The 22,240-nt window shown below is 29.2% G+C and overlaps 2 protein-coding genes across 6 annotated transcripts in view; one reads left to right on the top strand and one right to left on the bottom strand.

The window, feature by feature from the left end:
* Positions 1-3,209, bottom strand: part of LOC123260572 (SET and MYND domain-containing protein 4-like) — an 87,736-nt gene extending 84,527 nt beyond the window's left edge. The window contains exons 1-3 of one of the 2 annotated variants that reach the window (XM_044721735.1): positions 2,963-3,209; positions 2,750-2,887; positions 1,578-1,632 (exon numbers count right to left, since the gene is read on the bottom strand). The gene's annotated coding sequence lies outside the window, so the exon portion shown is untranslated. Of the gene's footprint in view, positions 1-1,577; positions 1,633-2,749; positions 2,903-2,962 lie in introns of those variants that run through there. The other variant, XM_044721736.1, reaches the window with a different exon arrangement.
* The window catches only part of LOC123260574 (growth factor receptor-bound protein 10-like), a 221,527-nt gene that overhangs the window by 48,408 nt on the left and 150,879 nt on the right, over positions 1-22,240 (top strand). For 3 of the 4 annotated variants that reach the window (XM_044721739.1, XM_044721742.1, XM_044721740.1), the window contains 5 exons: positions 6,864-7,045; positions 8,244-8,406; positions 11,876-12,009; positions 13,949-14,020; positions 14,280-14,414. In XM_044721739.1, coding sequence (XP_044577674.1) covers positions 6,864-7,045; positions 8,244-8,406; positions 11,876-12,009; positions 13,949-14,020; positions 14,280-14,414 — 686 coding nt within the window. Of the gene's footprint in view, positions 1-6,043; positions 6,145-6,863; positions 7,046-8,243; positions 8,407-11,875; positions 12,010-13,948; positions 14,021-14,279; positions 14,415-22,240 lie in introns of those variants that run through there. The other variant, XM_044721743.1, reaches the window with a different exon arrangement.

The raw sequence follows: 22,240 nt of genomic DNA, 5'->3' as shown, positions 1-22,240 counted from the left end.
TTTTTATTTAAAACAATAATATATTGTTATTTTATGTTTACGATGCGGTTTACTGGTAACTCGAGCACTTGAGTAGTGAATGAATACATTTGTGAAATGTTAAAAAAATTTTACTTCGCACAATTTTCCATGTCCTTGAGTAAAACCGACGTACTTTAATGTCTTTATACCAGCAGCGTAATTATTTTATTATTTTTAAAATAATTTTAAACAAGTGAAATTTAAATTAAATATTTTTTTTGTTATCTATATTATTAAGAGAATAAGAAAAATTCTGTCTCCAGAATAGTCATATGATAAAATCGAATCTTGTGAACTCGACATTTTTAAAGATATAAGCTCATCCCGATGTTACACTCATCAAGAGCTTTCATTTGAGTACCCACATCAATTTTTCATATATTTTATATATTTATATACTTCACAAATACCGCATATATATCTAATATATAAAAAATGCCATGTCGGTATTTAAATGAAAGGTCTCAATGAGTGTAACGTCGAAATGAGTTTATATCTTAAAAAATGTCAGTAGTTAAGAAATGACCTTGTATCTTGTGACCTATTGACGTTTTTAAAGATATAAGCTCATCTCGATGTTACACTTATCAAGACCTTTCATTTGAGTACCCACATCAATTTTTCATATATTTATATATATTATATATATGTATATATGAAAAATATATCAAAATTGCATGTGGGTACTCAAGTGAAAGCTCTTGATGAGTGTAACATCAGGATGAGCTTATATTTTTATAAACGTCAATATTTAAGAAAGTACAGTGCAATTTAACAAAAGTCAATATTTAATAAAGAAAAATTTTATTTTTTTATAGTTCACAAGTCACATAGAGTGACTGCAAGGTTGCTAGTAAAAAGAAATTTATGAATTATAATTAAAGTCAATAAAAAAAAAAAAAATTGGAGTAATTTATAGCGAAAAATACTTTTCAGCTCCGATAATTGTTAATAATTTTTCCCTAGTTTATATTGAACCGAACCGTGTAATTAAAACAGTTATGTTTATTTTCAGCTTGACTTTTAACTATTAACGTATCATCGCTTGATAAGTTAAGGATACAGACGAGGTCACGAAGAAAATCTATATAACAAAAATTTATCAACCGGTTTACTGCGGACGATATACGAGTTTCGCTTCTACCGCCGATATTATATATAATAGACCAGGATTTAACCTGCTCTCCGTTCTTGCAGAGAGTAATTGTGAATTGAAGTGCGCTAGAATTTGACCTTTAGGCTTTCTCGTTAACCGCTTTGACGTACGATAATGTGAGATTACGAATCGAGCGTCACAATCTCAATATAAACCATTTTATTGTTTTGTTTATTGTTCCTGAGTTGTTTTTATTATTTTTTCCACTACGTCTAAGCTATTTTCAATGTCTCAACACAATAATAACTAAATAGTTATTAGTTATTACGTATTGCAATAACAATCAACAGTACCTTGGATTTTAATATCGAGGCTTTTTTATTACCTCTGCTTCAATGTCTTAATTAATGGACTATTTAAACGTAATAATACTTTTAAAATATATTTTTTTATAACTCACCAGTCGTTGATCATTTCGGGGATGGGCACTCAACAACTTGGTTCTTTCCGGCAAACTATGATAAATAACCAAACATTTTTATCTAAATGATTTAATTAATTAATTATATTTAAAAAAAAAAACTTATACTGAAAACAACAAACGATAATAAAAATAGATTCTTTGCTATAAATATTCATGAAAATTTAAAAATTTTTAGTTTTTTTTTTATTGAAAAATTTATTATGAAAAATAAAAAAAAATTTGAAAAACTGTAGGTCCAATTTAAAAAAATATTTTTTAGTTCCAATAAAATAAATGAAGCGAAATTAAAAAAATTAAAACCGTCGGCTAATTTTAGTATTATTAAATTAAATATTCAAGTTAATTTGAAGACAAAAATATTTGTCTGCCGATTTCATTATCTCTAAATGAAGTTTAATTTTATGAAAATAAAGTTACCCGACATCTAAAAATTTACGTGATTTTTTTATTAAAGAATTATTACAAAAAAAAGTAAAAAAAAAATTTTTCATTTGTTAAAAACTTAAAAAACTATAAGTACAATTTTTTAAAAATATTTTTTAGTTATAAATTAATAAATTAAGCAAAATAAAAAAATTAAAAATGTCGGCTAACTTTATTATTATTTAATTTTTACTTTCTAAATATTTCACCTCACTTGTATCTTGAACTGTTGATTATTGATAGATCAGAAAAAAAAATCATTTAATATTTACCGATAGAAAAAATAAAAATTATAAGCCGAGATCTAAAAATTTTTTATAATTTTTTTTATTGTAAAAATTATTCCAAAAAAATTAAAAAAAAATTCATTTGTAAAAAACTTGAATAATTTTAAGTGTGATTTTTAAAAAATATTCTTTTGATTCAATTTAATAAAAACAAATAAAAAAATAGAAACTTTAGTATTATATAAAAAAAATAATAATTAGAACTGTCATTTATTATTTATATACTAGCAGTAGAACATTTGTATTGACAGAAAAGTGCCGAGAAATTTTCTCACATTATTTCCACGAATTTATCGATCGCCTCTACACAACGTAATATAAATACATCTCTCTACCGTCTCTCGAGTCACTAACCCATTTATTTATTGTTATAATATTATATCTTCATTTTTTATTCACCTCTTTACACACTTAACTACATATTGTTTTGTCTCATACCTTTACTTTGTCTCTGCAGTTGCTGTTGCGTAGCTCCCGAGGCTGTGTTTGTCTCGCGCTCTTATTTACTCCAGTCCAATAAACGTCACCCTATTTTTTTCGACTTATTAATCTATTAGTATTTATTTTTCATCAATTCTGTAAATACATTAATAAAAATTAATTGTTATTTATTTTTTATCCATTAAATTAATTAATTTTTGGGACCCTCACCACCACAACAATGATGACACTGCAAAATTTTAATTCTCCAAAAGTCACTAGGCGTCGCTGGCGGTTGAAAAAAAATATTTGAATTCTATTGGCTGATAATCTCAACGGTTCTTGTTTTAGTTACTAATTTTTTAATTGGTCAAATTCAAATTTTCGGCCAATCAGCGCGCGCGTCGAAAATCACACCACCAAGAAAATTCTCGAACGATTTTGCATTAGTCATTATGGCTTCCACTTCGGTAACAGTCACATCGCGGGTGTTTCGCGGGTTAATAATTATTTAATAATATTATTTAATTAATAATTACGTTAATAATTTATTAAACTAACAAAATAATTACAGTTTTTAATTAAAATAAAAGAACAAGTGATATTTATTACAAAATTAAATTGAATAAAATAAAAAGCGCGAATGAAAATAAATTTAGCCATCTAAAAATTTTTATGATTTTTTTTTTATTGTTATATCCAAAAAAAGAGATAAAAAAAAATTAAAAGAAAAAATAATATATATGTAGTTAATTTTTGTTTCTTAAGGAAACATATTTTATTTTTATGGCCTTGTATCCTTACGATACAAAGGGGCACTGTCAATGGAAATGCGTTAAACGTTCTGTTCAGCTCTTGAAGGAGGCCTGGAAATTTCTAATTTTTATGGGCTCTTTTTTTTTTATGTTTATCTAGACTAAAAGTAAACGTAACCTGAACCCAAGTAATTAAGATAAGTTTGGTATTTAACAGAAACGAAAAAAATTCTAAGAAAGAGCGGTTTATAGTTGATTTTCAAACGTGTTTTTCTCATGTATGTGATAAAATTTCGAAAAAAAAAAACGCTTCGCTCTTCGATAGATAATTAAATTATTTGTCGAAGAGCGAAGCGCTTTTTTGGAAAATTTTCATTTATTTATGCATAAAATGCGTTTTAAGATTCCATTTGTTGTACAAGTATGACAGAGATACTTTCGTTTGTCCAATAGAGGGCGAGAGAGAGAAAAAATGTAAACTTTTCTTAATAAAAGAAAAATCCAAACCAAAAAAAAAAATAAGAGGTAACCGTTTCAATTTTAAAGGTTTTAAGTTAAATTAAATATATTTTCCCAACATTAAAAATTACGCTCGAAGAATTTATAACATACGCACTTTGATAAAACGTATTTATTTATCAATTATTAGTGATAATTCACCAGGACCAAAATAAATTAAATTCGTTTTTGTCCAGTCTGGACATAACATTATTAAAGAATTATTACAAAAAAATTTTTTAATTTATTAAAAACTTCCAAAACTATAAATGCAATTTCTCAAAAATATTTTTTAGTTATAATTTAATAATTTAAGCAAAATCAAAAAATTAAAGATGTCGGCTAACTTTATTATTAATTTAATGATATTAAAATTAGCCGACATTTAACAATTTTTGTTTTTTTTTTTTTATTAAGTAAATTAACTCTAAAACAATATTTTTAAAAAATTGCACGTGTAATTTTTCAATAGAACAAATTATAAAAATTTTAAGATGTCAGCTAATTTAATTTTCATTATTATTATAAAGCGCGAGAGAATAAAATTCGGGCGCGGGAGCAATGAGTTTAGAGCGATAGTATACAAATCCGAACAAAAACAGTTTCACTGTAAAAAAATCGCGCCAAGTCCACGTTCATAAGACTATTAAGAAAAAAAAATTTGTTTTTTTCTTTACAAAAATATATAAAATAAAAAAATTAAAAAATCCAAGTAACCGATATGATTGTTTATGATTTTCGGAAATTAAAAAAAATTTTGTTATAAATTTAAAAATTAAAAAAAAAGTTTGGAACGTATTTAGTGTGCGCGGTTGCAAAATTAAAAAAAATTGAAATACACAATGACGCATACCAAGTACGTTCCAAAATTTTTTTCTTAATTTTTAAATTTATAACAAATTTTTTTTTTAATTTCCGAAAATCATAAACAATCATATCGGTAACTTAGATTTTTTAATTTTTTTATTTTATATATTTTTGTAAAGAAAAAACAAATTTTTCTTAATAGTCTTATGAACGTGGACTTGGCGCGATTTTTTTACAGTGAAACTGTTTTTGTTCGGATTTTAGTATTTTTTGTAATTATAATAAAAATTTACAATTGGTACCAACTTAATTAAATCTCGCGTTGGTTGCATTTTTTATAGCAAACTATCCCCTTGAAACTACAGTTTATGTAAAAATAATTCCAGCGCACTCTGGCGGGTGTAGATGCAAGCTGTGAAATATCTATTTTTAACTGGTTTCCCATCTAATGAAGGATTAATATGCATTCTCGAATTATTTAGTCTGTGGCAGATCACTTTGCCCATCGAAAAAAAAGTCAGGATCGAAATTTTTGCGTTGCTATAGTTTGTGCTGATTAAATTTAATAATTTCAAGTAGATTAATTGTTATAAGTGAATATAATTAATTAATAACAGTCAAATAAAGTATGAATTACTGTTATAATATACAATTTAGGAAAAAAAAGTACCGTAGAATTAAATAAAATTTTGCAACCTCAAAATACCGTTCTGCTTACAGTAAACACAGTCGGTAGTCTGGCGCTCCGTTTACAGCAGATTTGAACGGAACTTGGCGCCAGATTCTATCGAATCTGTGGATAAAAAATAAGAGAAATAAAAAATCTCATATCTCATAATAAAATTGAGATGAAATGTATGTGGCATCAAACTATTCGTAACATGATTGGTCGAATATATCATAAGCATGAAAATATAGACAAATGCTATACTCAGGCGCGCGCTTGCGCGCGCAAAATTCAATTCTAGTAGAAATAAAAAATAAAATCCGTAAAATGTAAATATACATGTTATGACTTGCTAAATATATGGGTTAGTGACATTAGAGATGGCTGAGTAAAGATGTTAATATTATTTTAGTCTAGAGCCGATCGATAAATTCGTGGAAAAAAACGAAGAAAAAATTTCTCGGAATTACGTTGTCAAATGTTATTTATTTCGTTTCTACGTCTCAATTCAAATAAGAAATAAAACACATGTCAGTCTATTTGTTATTTTTATTTCATAAGTATCAGTAATATTTGTTATTTATTTATTTTTTTTTCCGTAATAAATTAATTGTCGCGAGTTTATTTTTTTTTAATGAAGAACAAAGTAATCAGTGTGAAACACGAGTGGTGAGAAGTGAAGTGAGGTAAAAATGAAACTTCAGTTAGTGAAGCTTTTAGTAATAATGAAAACAGCTGACACTCGACCATTTTTATTTTTTTTCTAAATAATTACCTTTAATATTTGAGCAATAATTCCCTATTTTTATTAAAAACAAGTGTCGTGTGTCTGATATTGTCAGTATAAGTTTGATTTATAAAAATAGTAGTTAAGTGGTGGAGAACTTGACATTTTTTTATGGACTAGAAGAACTCAACAATTTAGTCATCATCATTTTGACTCTTATAATTATGTTTGTTAAGATAAAACAATCAATTTTATCAAACAATATTCAGGTTAAAAATATGAAATAGATAATTATAAATTTAATATTTAAATATTATGAGTGGCTTTTTAATCGTAAATTATTGTCTATTTATTCACATTTGCACTTGTGTTGTCTCTTTTTTTAAAATACATACAATATAAAAGATCACCGGTGTACGTAAAAGATTTAATGTCACGTAAAGACAGTGATCGTCAAGCGTCAAGCCCAGATTGTATAAACATTTAAATATTTGGGACAAGAGGGCTTTTTATTTGGCACCTGAATTATATGGCTTGATTAAATTTACTCACTCTTTTATTAAACACTTTAAATTATCACAGCTAATTTTAATATTTATGCTTATATGTGTATTTACTTATGTATTTATCATTGTAATTTAACTTCAATAAAATCAACAAATTTTTATATTTTTCCAGATTGGATACCTAAGATGTGCGAATGTCTACAGAATGTATCGGTGACGTTTCCCATGACTACTTCAGACCTTTCCTTCAGGAATTGGAGCTATTCCTCGCTGGCAAGAAATGTATCTAAGACCAGGTTTCGTGACTTCAGAAGGAAAAGCGGCTATGAAACAATTCCCGATGATGATAGACAGGTTATTCTTTTTTTTTCTAAATATTATTGTTACTTTTCATGGTTTCATATCATTCTCACCAATAGTCAATTTATGATGATAAATATTTAGGCTGCATTTGAAAATTCTCTATTTCTAGACACATAATTAAGAAATGACCTTGTATCTTGTGAACTATTGACATTTTTAAAAATATAAGCTTATCCCGATGTTACACTCATCGAGACCTTTCATTTGAGTACCCACATCAATTTTTCATATATTTTATATATTTATATATTTCACAAATACAATATATATAAAATATATAAAAAATACCATGTGGGTACTTAAATGAAAGGTCTCAATGAGTGTAACATCAAAATGAGTTCATATCTTAAAAAATGTCAATAATTAAGAAATGACCTTGTATCTTGTGAACTATTGACATTTTTAAAAATATATGCTCATCCCGATGTTACACTCATCAAGACCTTTCATTTGAGTACCCACATCAATTTTTCATATATTTTATATATTTATATATTTCACAAATACAATATATATAAAATATATAAAAAATACCATGTGGGTACTTAAATGAAAGGTCTCAATGAGTGTAACATCAAAATGAGTTCATATCTTAAAAAATGTCAATAATTAAGAAATGACCTTGTATCTTGTGAACTATTGACATTTTTAAAAATATATGCTCATCCCGATGTTACACTCATCAAGACCTTTCATTTGAGTACCCACATCAATTTTTTCATATATTTTATATATTTATATATTTCACAAATACAATATATATAAAATATATAAAAAATACCATGTGGGTACTTAAATGAAAGGTCTCAATGAGTGTAACATCAAAATGAGTTCATATCTTAAAAAATGTCAATAATTAAGAAATGACCTTGTATCTTGTGAACTATTGACATTTTTAAAGATATAAGCTCATCCCGATGTTACATTCATTGAGACCTTTCATTTGAGTACTCACATCAATTTTTCATATATTTTATATATATATATATATATATATATATATATATATATATATATATATATATATATATATGAAAATGCATGTGGGTACTCAAATGAAAGCTCTTGATGAGTGTAACATCGGGATGAGCTTATATCTTTAATAATGTCAATAGTTAAAAAAGTACAGTGCAATTTAACAAAAATCATTAACTGCTAGTAATTAACAATTTTAATAACTATTTTTCAGATTGAAATGACCTTTCACAACGTTGACGAGTCGTATTCGATTGTCGAGGTTGAGAGAAATTTGCGAGTTGACAATCTTTGCGAACTGCTGAGGATCAAGAATCAATTCAAGCCTAGTGACTGGAGAATCGTCGAAACTTGGCCAAAACTTGATGTCACTATCGGTAAATTTTAATGTTTATTCATTTTTAAGAGTAACTTAATATTTATATCCGAAACTCGATATTCAATTAGCATTTTGAGTGAGCCAGTAATTAGTGATTAATAATATTTATTTTTTATTAATAAGATTATTTTTTTCATCAAAATAGTTATCTTGGAAAAAAAATAATAAATCAGTAGTTTTATTGAACGAAAAAATATAAAAGAAAAATAATTTATTTAAGATAAATTCTGGTGTGAATAAATAAATTTGATACCGTGTGAATCTTTAAGAAAAATAGTAAAGTTTAGTACATAAAAAAGTTATAAATTCTTTAAAACAGCATCTTGATGTATTACCTCGCCGAATACTGCGCTGTATAGCTTCTACTGGAGATAAAACAGTATTGAATAGAAATAAAAGAAGCACCGATGAAGCTTTTTTGATTTAAAAACTTTTTATAAAATTTTCATGGCTAACAACTGTAATAACCATCACATTTTTGGTTTCCCCTTTAACAAAGTCTCGCGGTAGTAAAGATTACATACGCGAGTAGAGTTAAATTTATAAATGAAACGAGAGTTTATTTTTTGCGATTTCAATGGAAGTTTTTTTATTTCTTCTAAAAACCAAATGTGAGAAAATTAAAAGTCAAGTCAGGATTTTTATTGAAGAACATGAAACAAAAAAAGCTTATTTTATTAAAACTTTTATTATTATTATTTATTATTAGTCACTAAAAAAAGAAATTATTTTCAATGAATTATTGCACGGAAAACAGCTGTTGCATACTGATGCCCAATAAATAAAATCACCGAGCTCTTAGTTGGCGTTTAAAAAAAGCTTATTGATCGAACCAAAATTTAGCCGACTAATATTTATATAATAAAATGTAAATACGCCGGGTTAAAATTATGCTAGAGTGAATTTAATCACTGGAATGAATAAATTAATATTATATTTAATGCGAGTATTTTCGTTATTTTCATATTATTTCTTGAGGTCGTTGTAATTTTCGTTTTTAGAGTTGGAATTGATATATAATCTCAAAATATTACCAGATAGACAATTTCACCTTCAATCTGCATCAAAACAAACAATAATTATTTTTTTTTTATTTAAAAACCGCCGATTCATCGTGATACTTGTAAATCTTTCGATCGAGTTACGTATCAATTTAGTTCAATCATAAACAGCTTATTCATTCATTAAAAAAATTTATTCAATTCCAATACAAATATTTCAAAATCCACAATAATAAAAGTGAATTAGTGAATGACAAACAAAATTTCCAAGTCACATATGCTTCCAAGTGTACAGAAAAAAATTTTGCGTCATTGCGTCAAAAAACTTAGTGTTAAAAATTTTTGTGTTAAATATTTAACAATTTTATGTGTAAATTTAACATTTATTTTTTTAAATCAACACAACAAAAATTAACTTAAATCAAGATAGATAGATAGATTTGCTTTATTATGCCAAGGCCTAATGGCCGAATGGCAATCTTATAAAACATACAGACATAATTAAGGGTACATTATATATACATACAGAAATAGTTAAAAGTATACAATTAGAGTGGTAAATTAACAATATTGACTAGTATCATTATTATTAATCATGTTAGTAATTGCTATAGTAACTATTTAATTATCATCTATTCTAAATTTAAAAAATATAAAAAATAAATAACATAAAAAATATCATTCCGATTTAACCAATTTGCTCAACAGCTTTACAAAATTCAATAAATAATAATAAAATTTAAATAAATGAGTGTTGTTTAAATATCTAGATTAAATAAGTGGTCAAGAATAAAATTCTTGAACCAAGAAAATAATTTTGAAGGTCATTGTCTTGAATTAAGATGAAAAGAAACTCGAATCAAGTAAAATTTATTTAAACCAAGTGAAATTTCTTGTTTAAGAATTTTTTTTTCCGTGTAAAATTTTCAACCATTCTTCGGTAAAATTATTGGTGAATAGAACACTGTCATTGAAAACGGTGCCAAAGTGTCGTACAAATCGACTAGAGTTCATTACCGCATTCTTGTTGCTCAGCTCTCGTTTGTCTTTCCTTATTTTTTATTAAAAACGGAAACTATTAACCTTGCAATTTAAAACAATCTCCAATTGTTTTTTTAAAGATTGAAAATTTATACAGTCGACGCTCTCTGTATTGGACCTCTCTGTATTTGACCGCTCTCTGTATTTGACCACATTCTTCCTCTGTATTTGACGATTTTACACAGATCTTATGGACAAGGACGAGTCAAGTACAGAGAATGGTCCTGTACGGGCGAGTCAAATACAGAGAGCGTTGACTGTAAAAAAGAAGGAATGATTGCAGAAACTCGAGGATGATTTGTCATTTCTTATAAGTACAAGTGTCAGAATAATCGGATAACGCAGGATGTCCGGCGCATTATTACGCATTTCCTTTAGGACTTCCTCGTAATTGGTTCCTGGTCAATGCCGAGACGACTTTGACTTCCGGTGTTTTAGCGTCGTTGAGTGCAAATGTATTGCACATAACATAACAGTATATATGTCAAATACCAGTAAAAGTATTAAATGTATTGAGAATAATATTACGAACAGGTTTTCCTCAATATTTATTCAACGTTATCAGTAGCGACGGATGTAAGCTGTTTAATAAATTACTTCAAAGCTATTTTAGAGCAATCTTCTTCATGTTATTGCTGTTTAGCTGTTGTTATCATTATTATTTAATATTGTCCAGGTAATTGTCTTTTGAAAGTTGAGTTAATAAAATAAATTAGTACTTAGTATCGATAAACAGTGTAATTGCGTCATAAACTACAGTTTCTCTTTGCATTATATTACGGTCGTCTCTATGCTCATTCAGTTATAAATTGTAACAAATGCTAATTGCAATCTTGTAGCTTGAAAAATGATAATTACTTTCTTAACGGCGATAAAAAAGAAAAGGAATAATGAAAATAAAAAAAAAAACAAACATTCATGAATTTATTAATTAATAGACTGTTGATGAGAATATAAAAAAATTAAAAAGTAGGAAGTAATAGGGATCTAATAAAGTTGTTTTTTTCCGTGGGATCTTACAAGTATGTAGAATACTCACAATGTAAGAAAAAAAATTAATAATAAAACACGGCGGTGCTATTGATGCGTTGTGTGACCGAAGCGGAAACTTAAAAAAATCGCGTGTGTTGGGTAAACTACACGCGACTCATTTATTCATTCTTGACTTGTATTTTTTTGTTACATTATTTAGTTTGCATAATTAGCGTAACATTTTAATTGGTAGTGTTATAGAAAAAAATGTGATAATTAATTGAGGCATCGAGTGATGGTTATCGAGATAAATTAAGTGGTTAAATAGTAATTACAGATATAAATCCGTCTGGCGTTAATTGATTAATTATCAACATCAACAGATAAACGTGTTTGTTTTATTTGATATGCTCTGAGAAAATTTATGTAATTATTTTTTCTCGCTATTTGCAGAGAGAGTCCTGGAGAATCACGAAGACATTTATGTAGTCCACAGAGAAGGGGAAAGATTCGAAGGCAGCGAGGACCGAAGATTTGTCTTCAAACTGGTATCCGATGACATTGAGGACTACGTCAACAATCCTAGGGTAAGTCAATTGGATATATTATCTTCTTTTTAGGAAATTTTGAAGTAGGGAAGATAAGTTTACATTACACTGTACCAAGCGTTCGCTTTCTTATTGACCAAATGCAAAAATCAGCTTTGTTATCGGTTGGTTAAAGTAGAATTCTAGACTACAGTCGGTAATTCAGTAATCTGTGTCGCTAATCGGTAACTGTTGGTCGGTGCACGCGATTTCTATCTTTTCAATGACTAAAAATCGGGGTACCGTGTGGTAAAGAAGGATTTGGTCGGCATAAAACTTTTTTTCAGACATTGCTAGAGATAAAGTAGTTCTCTGACTTTATCAAATAATTTTCGCTGTCGGTAACAACAGTTTCGATGAAGACATTGAAAGATATAATGTTTCGCTAGATAAGCACAATTTTTAAAAACAGTTCTTGAAACTGCGATAGATAACGCTGCGATCTTGCAAATTGAAACTAATTAACTATCCTGATCAATTAGCTCGTCTTGGTTGTCAAACTTGTTAAGAAACTTCTAAAGTTTAAAAAGTTTAATGTAGAATTATTATTCATACATTCTAAGACGAAAAAGAAATATCCATTTCTGTAATTAAATATTTCTGTAGACTAATGGAGTTTTTAATTTTTTCAATGAATTTATAATTATACTGAATAATTAATACCGGATGTTTTATTAAGACATTTGTAGAAATTTATCATTCCACAGTTTCCATTGAATACTTTTTTTTTAATTTAAATTTTGAAAAATTTCACAGTCCAAATAATTATTTCAGCAGTCACTGTTTAAACCAACAGCATCAAATTAAGAATCACAATTTATTATTTCTTCTCTCGCTAAATTGTTCAAGAGGCTTTTCTTTTTTTTTTTTTATCCTCTTTAAAATCCCAGCTTTATTTATATTCACTTTTTCCTTATACTCTTTTTGTCTTAAGACTGTAAGAAAGTTGTGTGCCAGTCTGATGACCGAACAAGCGTCTGAAAGAATTTTCAGTACGCGGGTGTGAGTTTTAATTTCCGTAATTGCCGCGGTATACTTCCTTCGGCGCCATTTTTTCAGTCTATCATTTCCACTCGGTGAGATGGTAAGTTTTGCGGGGTGGAAGGGATTTTTTTAACGCGAATAACGTCGACAACCCGTCAGAACACATTATTTCTTTTATTTTACCCCATATATATATATATATATAGTACAATGTACCTTTCGTTTCGCTTTGTCTTTTTTACAAGTTCTTATTCGCCGCGTCCAGTGTAAGCTTGCAAGCATACCGAGCTTTGTGTGCGTGCCTTGTAGAGCAGGAATATTGCGCTCACTAAAAATGCGAATTTCCGGGGTGAACAACTTGCATGAATAATCAGCAAGATTGCCAGAGAGAAAAAGCATATACAAAAAAAGAAATAGTATACTGCTGTAGAGTAAAGGTGTCGGAAATGTGTGTATAAATATTTTTAAAAAATTGCTAAAATTATATACATATAAATAATATTTTACTCAAAAAATTTGTATCTGTCGCTTGTGAAATATCTTATTTAATTAATCACGTTTATTATTACTGTAATTTTGTAAATTAATGAACAACCGACGGACGCAAGGTAAAAAATTCAACTGTCTGCATGAGTAATATAATTATTATTAATATATGTATGCTGCAATTATATTTAAGCAATAGTGCGTATGTGAAATTCAAGCACGAGATTACACGTCGATCATCACTGTACTGGCTATTAAAATTCGATTAGCAAGTAATATACTTTCACTGGGTTGCGCGTTCAAGTTAAACGTAATTGCTGTTTCTTTCTTTCCAAGTTAAAATGTTGATGGTTCACGTTAGGTGTGATATTAAAACGTCACAGAATATATAACATTAGTTTTCATTTTTTTTTTTTTTTTTCGATTAAAATAATCTCTCTACTCTAAATGACCTCGTTCTTTATTTTAGACTAGTTTTCCGGAGGATATGGTCTTGAAGATAAAGGATGAAGAAGAGCTCAATAGAGGGGAACACCTCGCGGTAAGATATTTATTACTATATAATTTAAAAAATAAAATAAAATTCTTGGGAGATAGAGTAAAAGTTGTACTAGTTTTAAAAGTTAATAAAAAGTATTCCAAATCGTTTAAATTTTTCAAATAGTTTTCAAAAGTTATAACAGTTATGAACTTCTCTAATTTTAAACATTCCGTTCTGAAATGCGCGGTTGAAATTCACCGTATTAACATTGAGATGAATTATAATAACTCCTTTTTGTAAAACTATTTTATAATTGCAGGATCGTGATGAACGTCTTGCTCAAACACTTCCCAAATTGTGCGACACCGTGTGGGTAGCTGATAAGGATAACATAAATGTCTGGAAAGCAGTCCTGATGGTACTGACGGATCGAAAGCTGTACCTCATCGAAAGGGTAAGTCCAATGAAATTTTTTATCAATTAATCAAGCTAATTAATATTCAATACTGGAGTTTCATTGAATTAAATTAATATTAACGGAACGATTTAACTAAAATTGAACCTGCCGTTATTAAACATAGTACTTTAAAAGTTAAAAGTATTGGTTAAAAGTAAAGGCGATACTTTTAAATAGATAATTAGTTAGTTAAATCCAATAGGCAATTAAATCTATTAAACTATCTTAAGTAGTTAGCCAAACTATCCTTTTTTTACACTTTAAGCTCCGATGTAATTACTTTAACGTAAAAGTTAACGTTATATTTTTATCCCTTGCACTGAAACTTTAGTTAAACGCTTTTATCGTCCAGTATAATGATAATTACATTTTTTCTTCGGCATTGTCATCTAAAAAAAATGATAATGGACAAAAATAATTAAATTCACTATCAATAATTAAACAGGTTAAAGTGATTTGATTAGAATAGAGATAGCGAACCTTTTAATGTCAAAAGCTGACTGAATAAATTATGACATTAATTTTAGACATGACTTGTAGATCTTTAATTCAAACCAATAGATGGACACTCTATCTTCCCTATATGTCGAGAGTTTACTCTCTTATACTAAGTTCGATGGAAATCCATCGAACTTGAATACTAGTAAAGCTGGAAGCTTGTAGTATCTGTTCGAGTTATAAAGATGTTGATTGAATGAAAGATGATGAAAGAAATTAAATGAGAGCAAAGACAAACTTTGAAAAAATAAAAGGGGTTAAAATAAATAATTAATTTTAAATATGATATTAAAAAAAAAAAAAAAAAAAAAAAAAAGGATATTTTGATTGACAGTAAATGTTTCGACTAAATCACATGTAAAGCTTTCATATCACGCGATTTGACAGAAACTTTATTACAAGTTTACTCAGTCGATCTTGATTTTCAGATTATTGATTATAAATTTGTCATGCAATATTTTAGCCAGTACAATCGATAAAATACCGATTAATATTTAAGAGTGTACTAAACTTTGGTAAAAAATATTTATCCGATTAGTATCGTAGAAATGAATAAAATAATAAGACAATGACCAGAGTTGTGAGTAAACAATGAAACCGGCGTAGTGATTTAATATCTAATCTATTCAAATTTATTAGTAGATGCTTAGGAAAGCATGCATTTGGGCATTTAATCATTTGCATGAAGCAGTAAACTCTGGACTGTTACACCACGAAGTACCTCTAGCTCTTCCTCGTGCTATTATATTCGTAGTTCTGAAATTCAACGGCAATGCAATTGTAAATCCATTAATTTACAGCCAATAGATGACCTCGCAGTGTTCACCTTTATATTCTCCGTCATAGTCACATTTGGTGATTATTTTTTCACTGGGATTAAATTCTAGCTCCCGTATCTGAAAACTTGAATATTAGTGCGGTCATTACAGAATCCTGGCTGGCACTGATCACTGTTTCTCTTTTCGACTAGACGATCAGTAAATCTATTAGGTATTAGGTATTAGATATAACTTTAGCTTAACATACTATTCGACAAATATATATTGATACTTTATTGTATATAGTATTATTGGATGATGGAAGAGATTCTCTCTGTTGCTCACACTCTTTGTTCTGTTTCCCCGCATACGCGGTATGCCAATCGATAACTGAGCTTCCGGCAAAGCCCTGGGATATTATTGAATCGGTGGACACACACATATACATATACATATGTAGATGTACATATATAAACGACCTTTATAGTCGTCTAATTTTTTTTATTGTCTCTATCTGATTTTTCCTTTGTGTTTTAAATTAAAAAATAAATTTTATAATTAAAACAACATCTCTTGATATTGATAACTTTTATCCCGTGCTTTGTGTTAAATTAAACATTTAACAATCCATAGTCGAATTTTTTTTCCCCGTTCAATTATCGAGGATTGTTATTATTTTTTTAAATTGTTAATTTATCGTAAAAGTATAAAGAATAACAAGCGATAGTATAGAGCGATAACGCGTGGTTTTGGTAACATCGAAACATGAAACTTGAAGCGGGGTTCGAGGTGAAGGGACTCTCAGGATGGCGGCACATCAACTCTCTTGATAATTAATATCTTGCAGACGCGCGAAAACATGTCATTACTGGTACGTAAACGTTGTCAGCAAGAGGATTATTAGGCTGTAACATGGACGTTATCCAAAATAAATTGTTTGTTAAGTGAAAAACAAGATAATGTATTAATAGTCGTTGTGTATTACCACCGCTATTATTTTTTTTAAATATTATTCAATTTTATTTGCTTGAAAAAACTCGTAAATTAAAATTATTTAATAGTATTATTCAAAGCTTCGTTTAATTATAATTACAATAAATAAATTGAAGCTGAAAATTATTGTGCATAAAAAATCCTATTATAAATTTTTTTTTTTTAAATTATAATTCCAACCGGTGTATGAAATATTTTTATGATTGTTGGAAGGTTAATTAAAAAAGAAAGTATTATTAAATTAACAAATTTTAAATTTTAAATGCAGACGTTTGTTTGATGTTAATAATAAAATTACGAGGATAAAAACAAAACTAATGAAACCCGGGTAGAGGATAATGGAGAAAAAGTAAAGTAAGATAAGGTAAAAAAGATTATTCTGTATTTCTTGGGGTATTTTTTTATTTATATTTTTTGCCAACAGTAAGATGAAAGGGGTCAAACGTAGAAAACCTGTAGTTTTGCGAGTCGATGAAATGGAGAACATGCTGCTCGGCAGTATTTCAATGTCGAATAATATATAACTTGAGGCAATGACGCTTTATTGCCGCAGCGATAAGTCTTTTTGAGATATACAGTAGGCGGGAGTACGTGTACAACCCAGAGTGCACATAAACCTAATAAAAAAAAATAATAAATACTACAAACGTTAGTGTTCAAACTGCTGCGCTCAAAACTCTACTTATGTTATATTAGCCAGCTCGTTTTTTAATACCTTTTAAATGTTTTTATAACAACTTAATTATATGCTTTACACCGGGATTGAGTTTTTGACGTTAAAAAAATATTACCCCGTAAAATAACTGAGAAATACAATGTTGCAGATTTTAATAACCAATCAATTTATGAATATATTATAATAAATTTCAAACAATTTAGTTATTTACCAGCCATAAAATTATAACGTGTATTTAAATAATAAAGCTAATAATTATTTTATTTCCTGCTGTAAGAAAACTCTTAAGCGCTGCCTACGGGAATAAACTCCAATAATTTGGCTAATGGAATTTTTAATGTCCCGGAAAGTACTTTGTGATATACATAGTTAAAGTGCGTTTTTATTTTAATTGTACTTTTTTTATTTTATTTTAAAAAGGGTAATTTATATTCTCTCTGACGGTAAAATGTATTCAGATAAACATTTTCGGTTATTTGTAAAATAATGTGTATACACGATAGCAAATAAGAATAATAGGGAGGATTTTGCGGTATAAGTGGTGGTACTATATATATAGTAGGCAGTAGTCAATGCTGACGAGCATTTCTCTTGAAAGCTCAGTATTACGAATGCCACTCCCAAAGCCGGGGCTCAGAGAAACACGCGAGCATCCACACGGGACCACCATAATTTAACTAATGGAACCCGGAACGTCATAGACTTGAAACTGCGGCTCAGAGTTGTTCGAGTTGGAATTCCACTCACACTGTTTTACTATCAAAAGTATTAGTAGTCGTGATGATATTCCTACACCAGGCTCTAGATAGGATTTACTTAATTGACAGCGCGTACTAGTAACGATTAATAACAATGATATATGTCACGTCCCCGTCAACCTGATCCCACTTTGTAATTACTTTGTAATTCATATTCTCATGTATATCTCTCCCGACAGCTCTGATTACGATTGACACTCTGCTCCTGCTCCATTACTGCTCTACCACCACCCGACTTTGTCATCATAATCATAATCATAAACATAATCGTAATCATAATGATCCTATCCTCATAACAGCACAACTCTCCCGTACATATATATATATATATACAGCTAAATTTATATTATAGGGCATTAATAATTTAACATCTTCATTATTCACTTGCTTATAATATTATATCATATCATATAATGTCTTTTTCTCTGATATATATTCCTTTTATGATGATAACCGTATAATTTGATATCCGCTGCGATGATAAATTTTACTATCGAGACATGAATTTTCTCATTTTATAAATTACTATTATTATTGTTATAACAAAAAATAATAATATTAATAAAAAAAATTTATATTTTATGACAAATGAGACAATTAGAAGCTTTAGGAATATTTTTTATTACATCATAGCGTAAACATATCTTTGCGTTAAATTAGTGAAACTTGGCACGCGCAATATAAATCCAAAAATAACGAACAAGCTTTTCATTACACTGCCGAATGACGTGTGTGTAGAGAGAAGGCCGTAGATGTGGATGTAGGTTGTAGGTTGTAATGTATTTGTGGTGTATGTAAGCAAGTAAACCAACAAGCAAGAGAATGAACCCTTTTAGGTACCTACACCACGAACCAGCTGCGTCCCAGCACGAGGTTCTACGAGAGAGTCGCATTACTCGGCAAGTATCGTTCATTGTCCGTGCTATTGTCAGCTGCCCAACACAATGGCCCCCCATGATGAACACAAGCACAACTGAGCACACCCGAAAACTGGCTCATTGTCCCTTAATTGGCCAGGAGTTTGCCAGATGACCCATCAATGAATTCACATCGATTCTATCCACTGACAATATCTATCAATTATACAATACTTTTATATGTTTACACTCCATCGGCAATCTATTTTATCACGATATAAACATTTCATAATATTTTTTCCCTCCAATTACTTTCACATTTGGTAAATTTTTAAAACCAATACCGTCTATCTTCCGACTATTGGAATTCCCTCCTCAGCAATTATATGCGAACAACAACCGAACCGATAATAAGTCGGCGCTTTTGCTTGCTCTGTCTTCTATTTGTTCTTCCAATATCCGCCAGACTCCTTACTACTCGTTACCATCAACTCTAAATGGACTAACTTTCATCAGAATTTCATTCTTAACGAGTGTATAACACACTTGAATCACCAGCTTCAGCTTCTACCTCCAGAATCCTCGAACTGAACCTAGAGATAAAAAAAAAGTACCGCGACCACCGTTTCCCGCGAGACCAATCAGATACTTTTGTTTAGTTTCTCAAAAAACTTTATTTCCTTCAATTCCAATTCCGATAATAACTCTCGCTTTAACCATTTTCCGATTGTTCTGTACATCGAAATGTCTTGATACTTTTTCGATAAGTCGATGAATTTTTTTTCTCCAAAAACCATCAAAGAGTGTTAGAGTTTGGCTTAGTTTAGTTGATGTCGTTTGGGAATCCAAGTCTCCATCTGTACCTTCATCCAAAGAGGATATTAATTAGGAATTGACGGATTGGTTTACAGAGCTCTATGAGAAATTAATTTGGGTGCTCGTGATAGACAAAGGAACATAGGTCAATATATATACGTATGTGAATATTAATATGTGCATGTATTGCACATTGTACTGATACTCTCAATAGCGACGAAGTGTGTGATGGTGACATCCATCGCACGATTAAGTATCAAGACAATACCAAATATCACGACGTTGACAGCTGACGCGTGACCAACACACTCAAATCAGGACAATAAACGTTTGATCAACCACGCAGATGTTTGAGTACCCAGTAACCATTCGGTGTGAATGCACCCTGCTGCGTTTAATATTTTAGTTATAATTAATATCAAACCGTAAACAATCCCCATTATTATGTGTTCCAAGTTCCGGGTTCAATTTGAGTGGTGTTTTTGTTCTTTTTTATCAAGTTGACTGCTCAATATTCCAATCTTCAGGCAGAGTGCAAGACAGAAGCTCTTTTAATTAAATTTATTCATCATGAAAAGTTTTGATATTTTAAAAATTGAATTTTATTGGATATGAAAAGTCGAAAAAATTAATATTGACGTAACTTTTATGCTCGACTTGGTTGAATATTTATATTTTAGTTACTTTTAACGCGGTATCAATCAGAAAAGTTTATTGAGTTGAAAAAATAGTAAAAAAATTCTTGAGAATATTATATATAAAGAGCTGAAGGATGAAGACCGAGTGAAGTAGGGAGAAAAATAAAGTTTAACAAAGTTTGGTTAAAGTTTTATGTAAAAGATAACGATCTTGTCACATAACAGTTACTGGGTGAATTAGAGGAAGAGGAAGAAGTAAAGGAAGGTTATATTGTTGAAAAACAAACTAAGCGAGCTTTTATTCATCAGTAACTCATATTTTTTAACAAAATAACTTTGTACATACATACAAATATTAAGTAAGATTGATACGAAAAGTTTTCTCCTGGAGAAAATATCAATCTTACTTGTTTGCCAATAGATTCATATATCAGTTACTCAAAAAATGAGCTCAAGTTTTAGTTAAACTTTATTCACCACCACCAGATACCTTTTTTATTTGCTTCTCTAACACATTTAGAATTTTGTTGTTATCCGAAGAGTCTACAGGATTTAGTGGTTGCTTTTTACCGATTTAATAAAATAATTTACTGAAATATATATCTATATCTATATGTATCAAGAATCGGGATCGATGGGAAGCAACTTTTCTGTGAAAAATACTTAGTGTGCGATGCGATAACTCAGCTATGAAAGTTATGTTGAAAAGATCTTTATTTTTTTTCTTTATTTTATTTTCTTTCTTGGGTTATTATTCTCCTCTTTTGGCTTTCTTGCTATCGCACTTATATTTTTACAGTGTTGATAAAAGCCAGCATGAATTATTATATTACCGGGGTTGAAAAAAAAAAAAAAAAAAAAAAAAAAAACCCCAGTCGTATAAATGATAAAACAAAAGCCAAAAGGTCAGGGTTGTAAAGCTTGTAATTTAGATATGTCTATTTATGGTTTTTCAAATAGCCATTCCCTGGTTAGATAACTTCAAGCGACTAGAAGGATATCTCAAAAATGGGTAAACTAAAAAATTTAAAATGACGTGTGTGTGTGGAAGACCTTTTGAAGAGTTTTCAGTGTGTGAGGCTAGTTTGTCGGAGGATCTTTGAAATAATGGTAGGAAACGATAGCAAAATTACGAAGAAACTGTGGACGTGATGAGATAAGTATCTAAAGAAGAGAAGAATCCTTTTTGGTGCAGATCTCCTTGGTTTCATTTGAGCTGATGCTGGTTTTAGTTAAAACTTCAGTACAGTTGCGGTAGTCGTAGCCAGTGGATAGTGGATAGACAGATAGAAAAGAAGACCAAAGACTGCTGAGGACCGACGGTTAGTATTTCAGGTCTCATGGACGCTACTGCTGGTTGCTCACATAAAGATTTTTATGATCGTCTAGAAACGACAAAGAATGTGGAACCGACTCATCCTCGAGTGGCTTCTATCCTTTATTTTTTATTTTTTCATTTTCCCAGCCCCGCCAGTATGTACTATTCCAGTGGTATACTATACGCTTTTGGTATAAAGTTAGTTTAACGAGTGAGATACCGAAAAATAGATCGTCAATAGTTGAGATAAGAAAGGAGATCAACAACATAAACTAGTGCCATCATTTCCACGGTATATCATCAAAACTCCTAACATTTTTTACTGCATTTCAATTGCATTTCATTTGCTAAGAAAAACTAGATCCATAAAAAATAACAATAATAATTTAATGCCTTTACTTATACTACTTTTGCTCAACTCAAAAATTATTGTTCAATATAAATAGTCTTAACTTGGCATTTAAATAACCTCATTTTAATTTATATTTTCCTATCTTATATACCGAGAAAA

The sequence above is a fragment of the Cotesia glomerata genome, linkage group LG3 (assembly GCF_020080835.1).
Source record: "Cotesia glomerata isolate CgM1 linkage group LG3, MPM_Cglom_v2.3, whole genome shotgun sequence".
NCBI classification, from domain to species: Eukaryota; Metazoa; Arthropoda; class Insecta; order Hymenoptera; family Braconidae; genus Cotesia; species Cotesia glomerata.
This window is presented reverse-complemented; position numbering and strand designations above follow the sequence as displayed.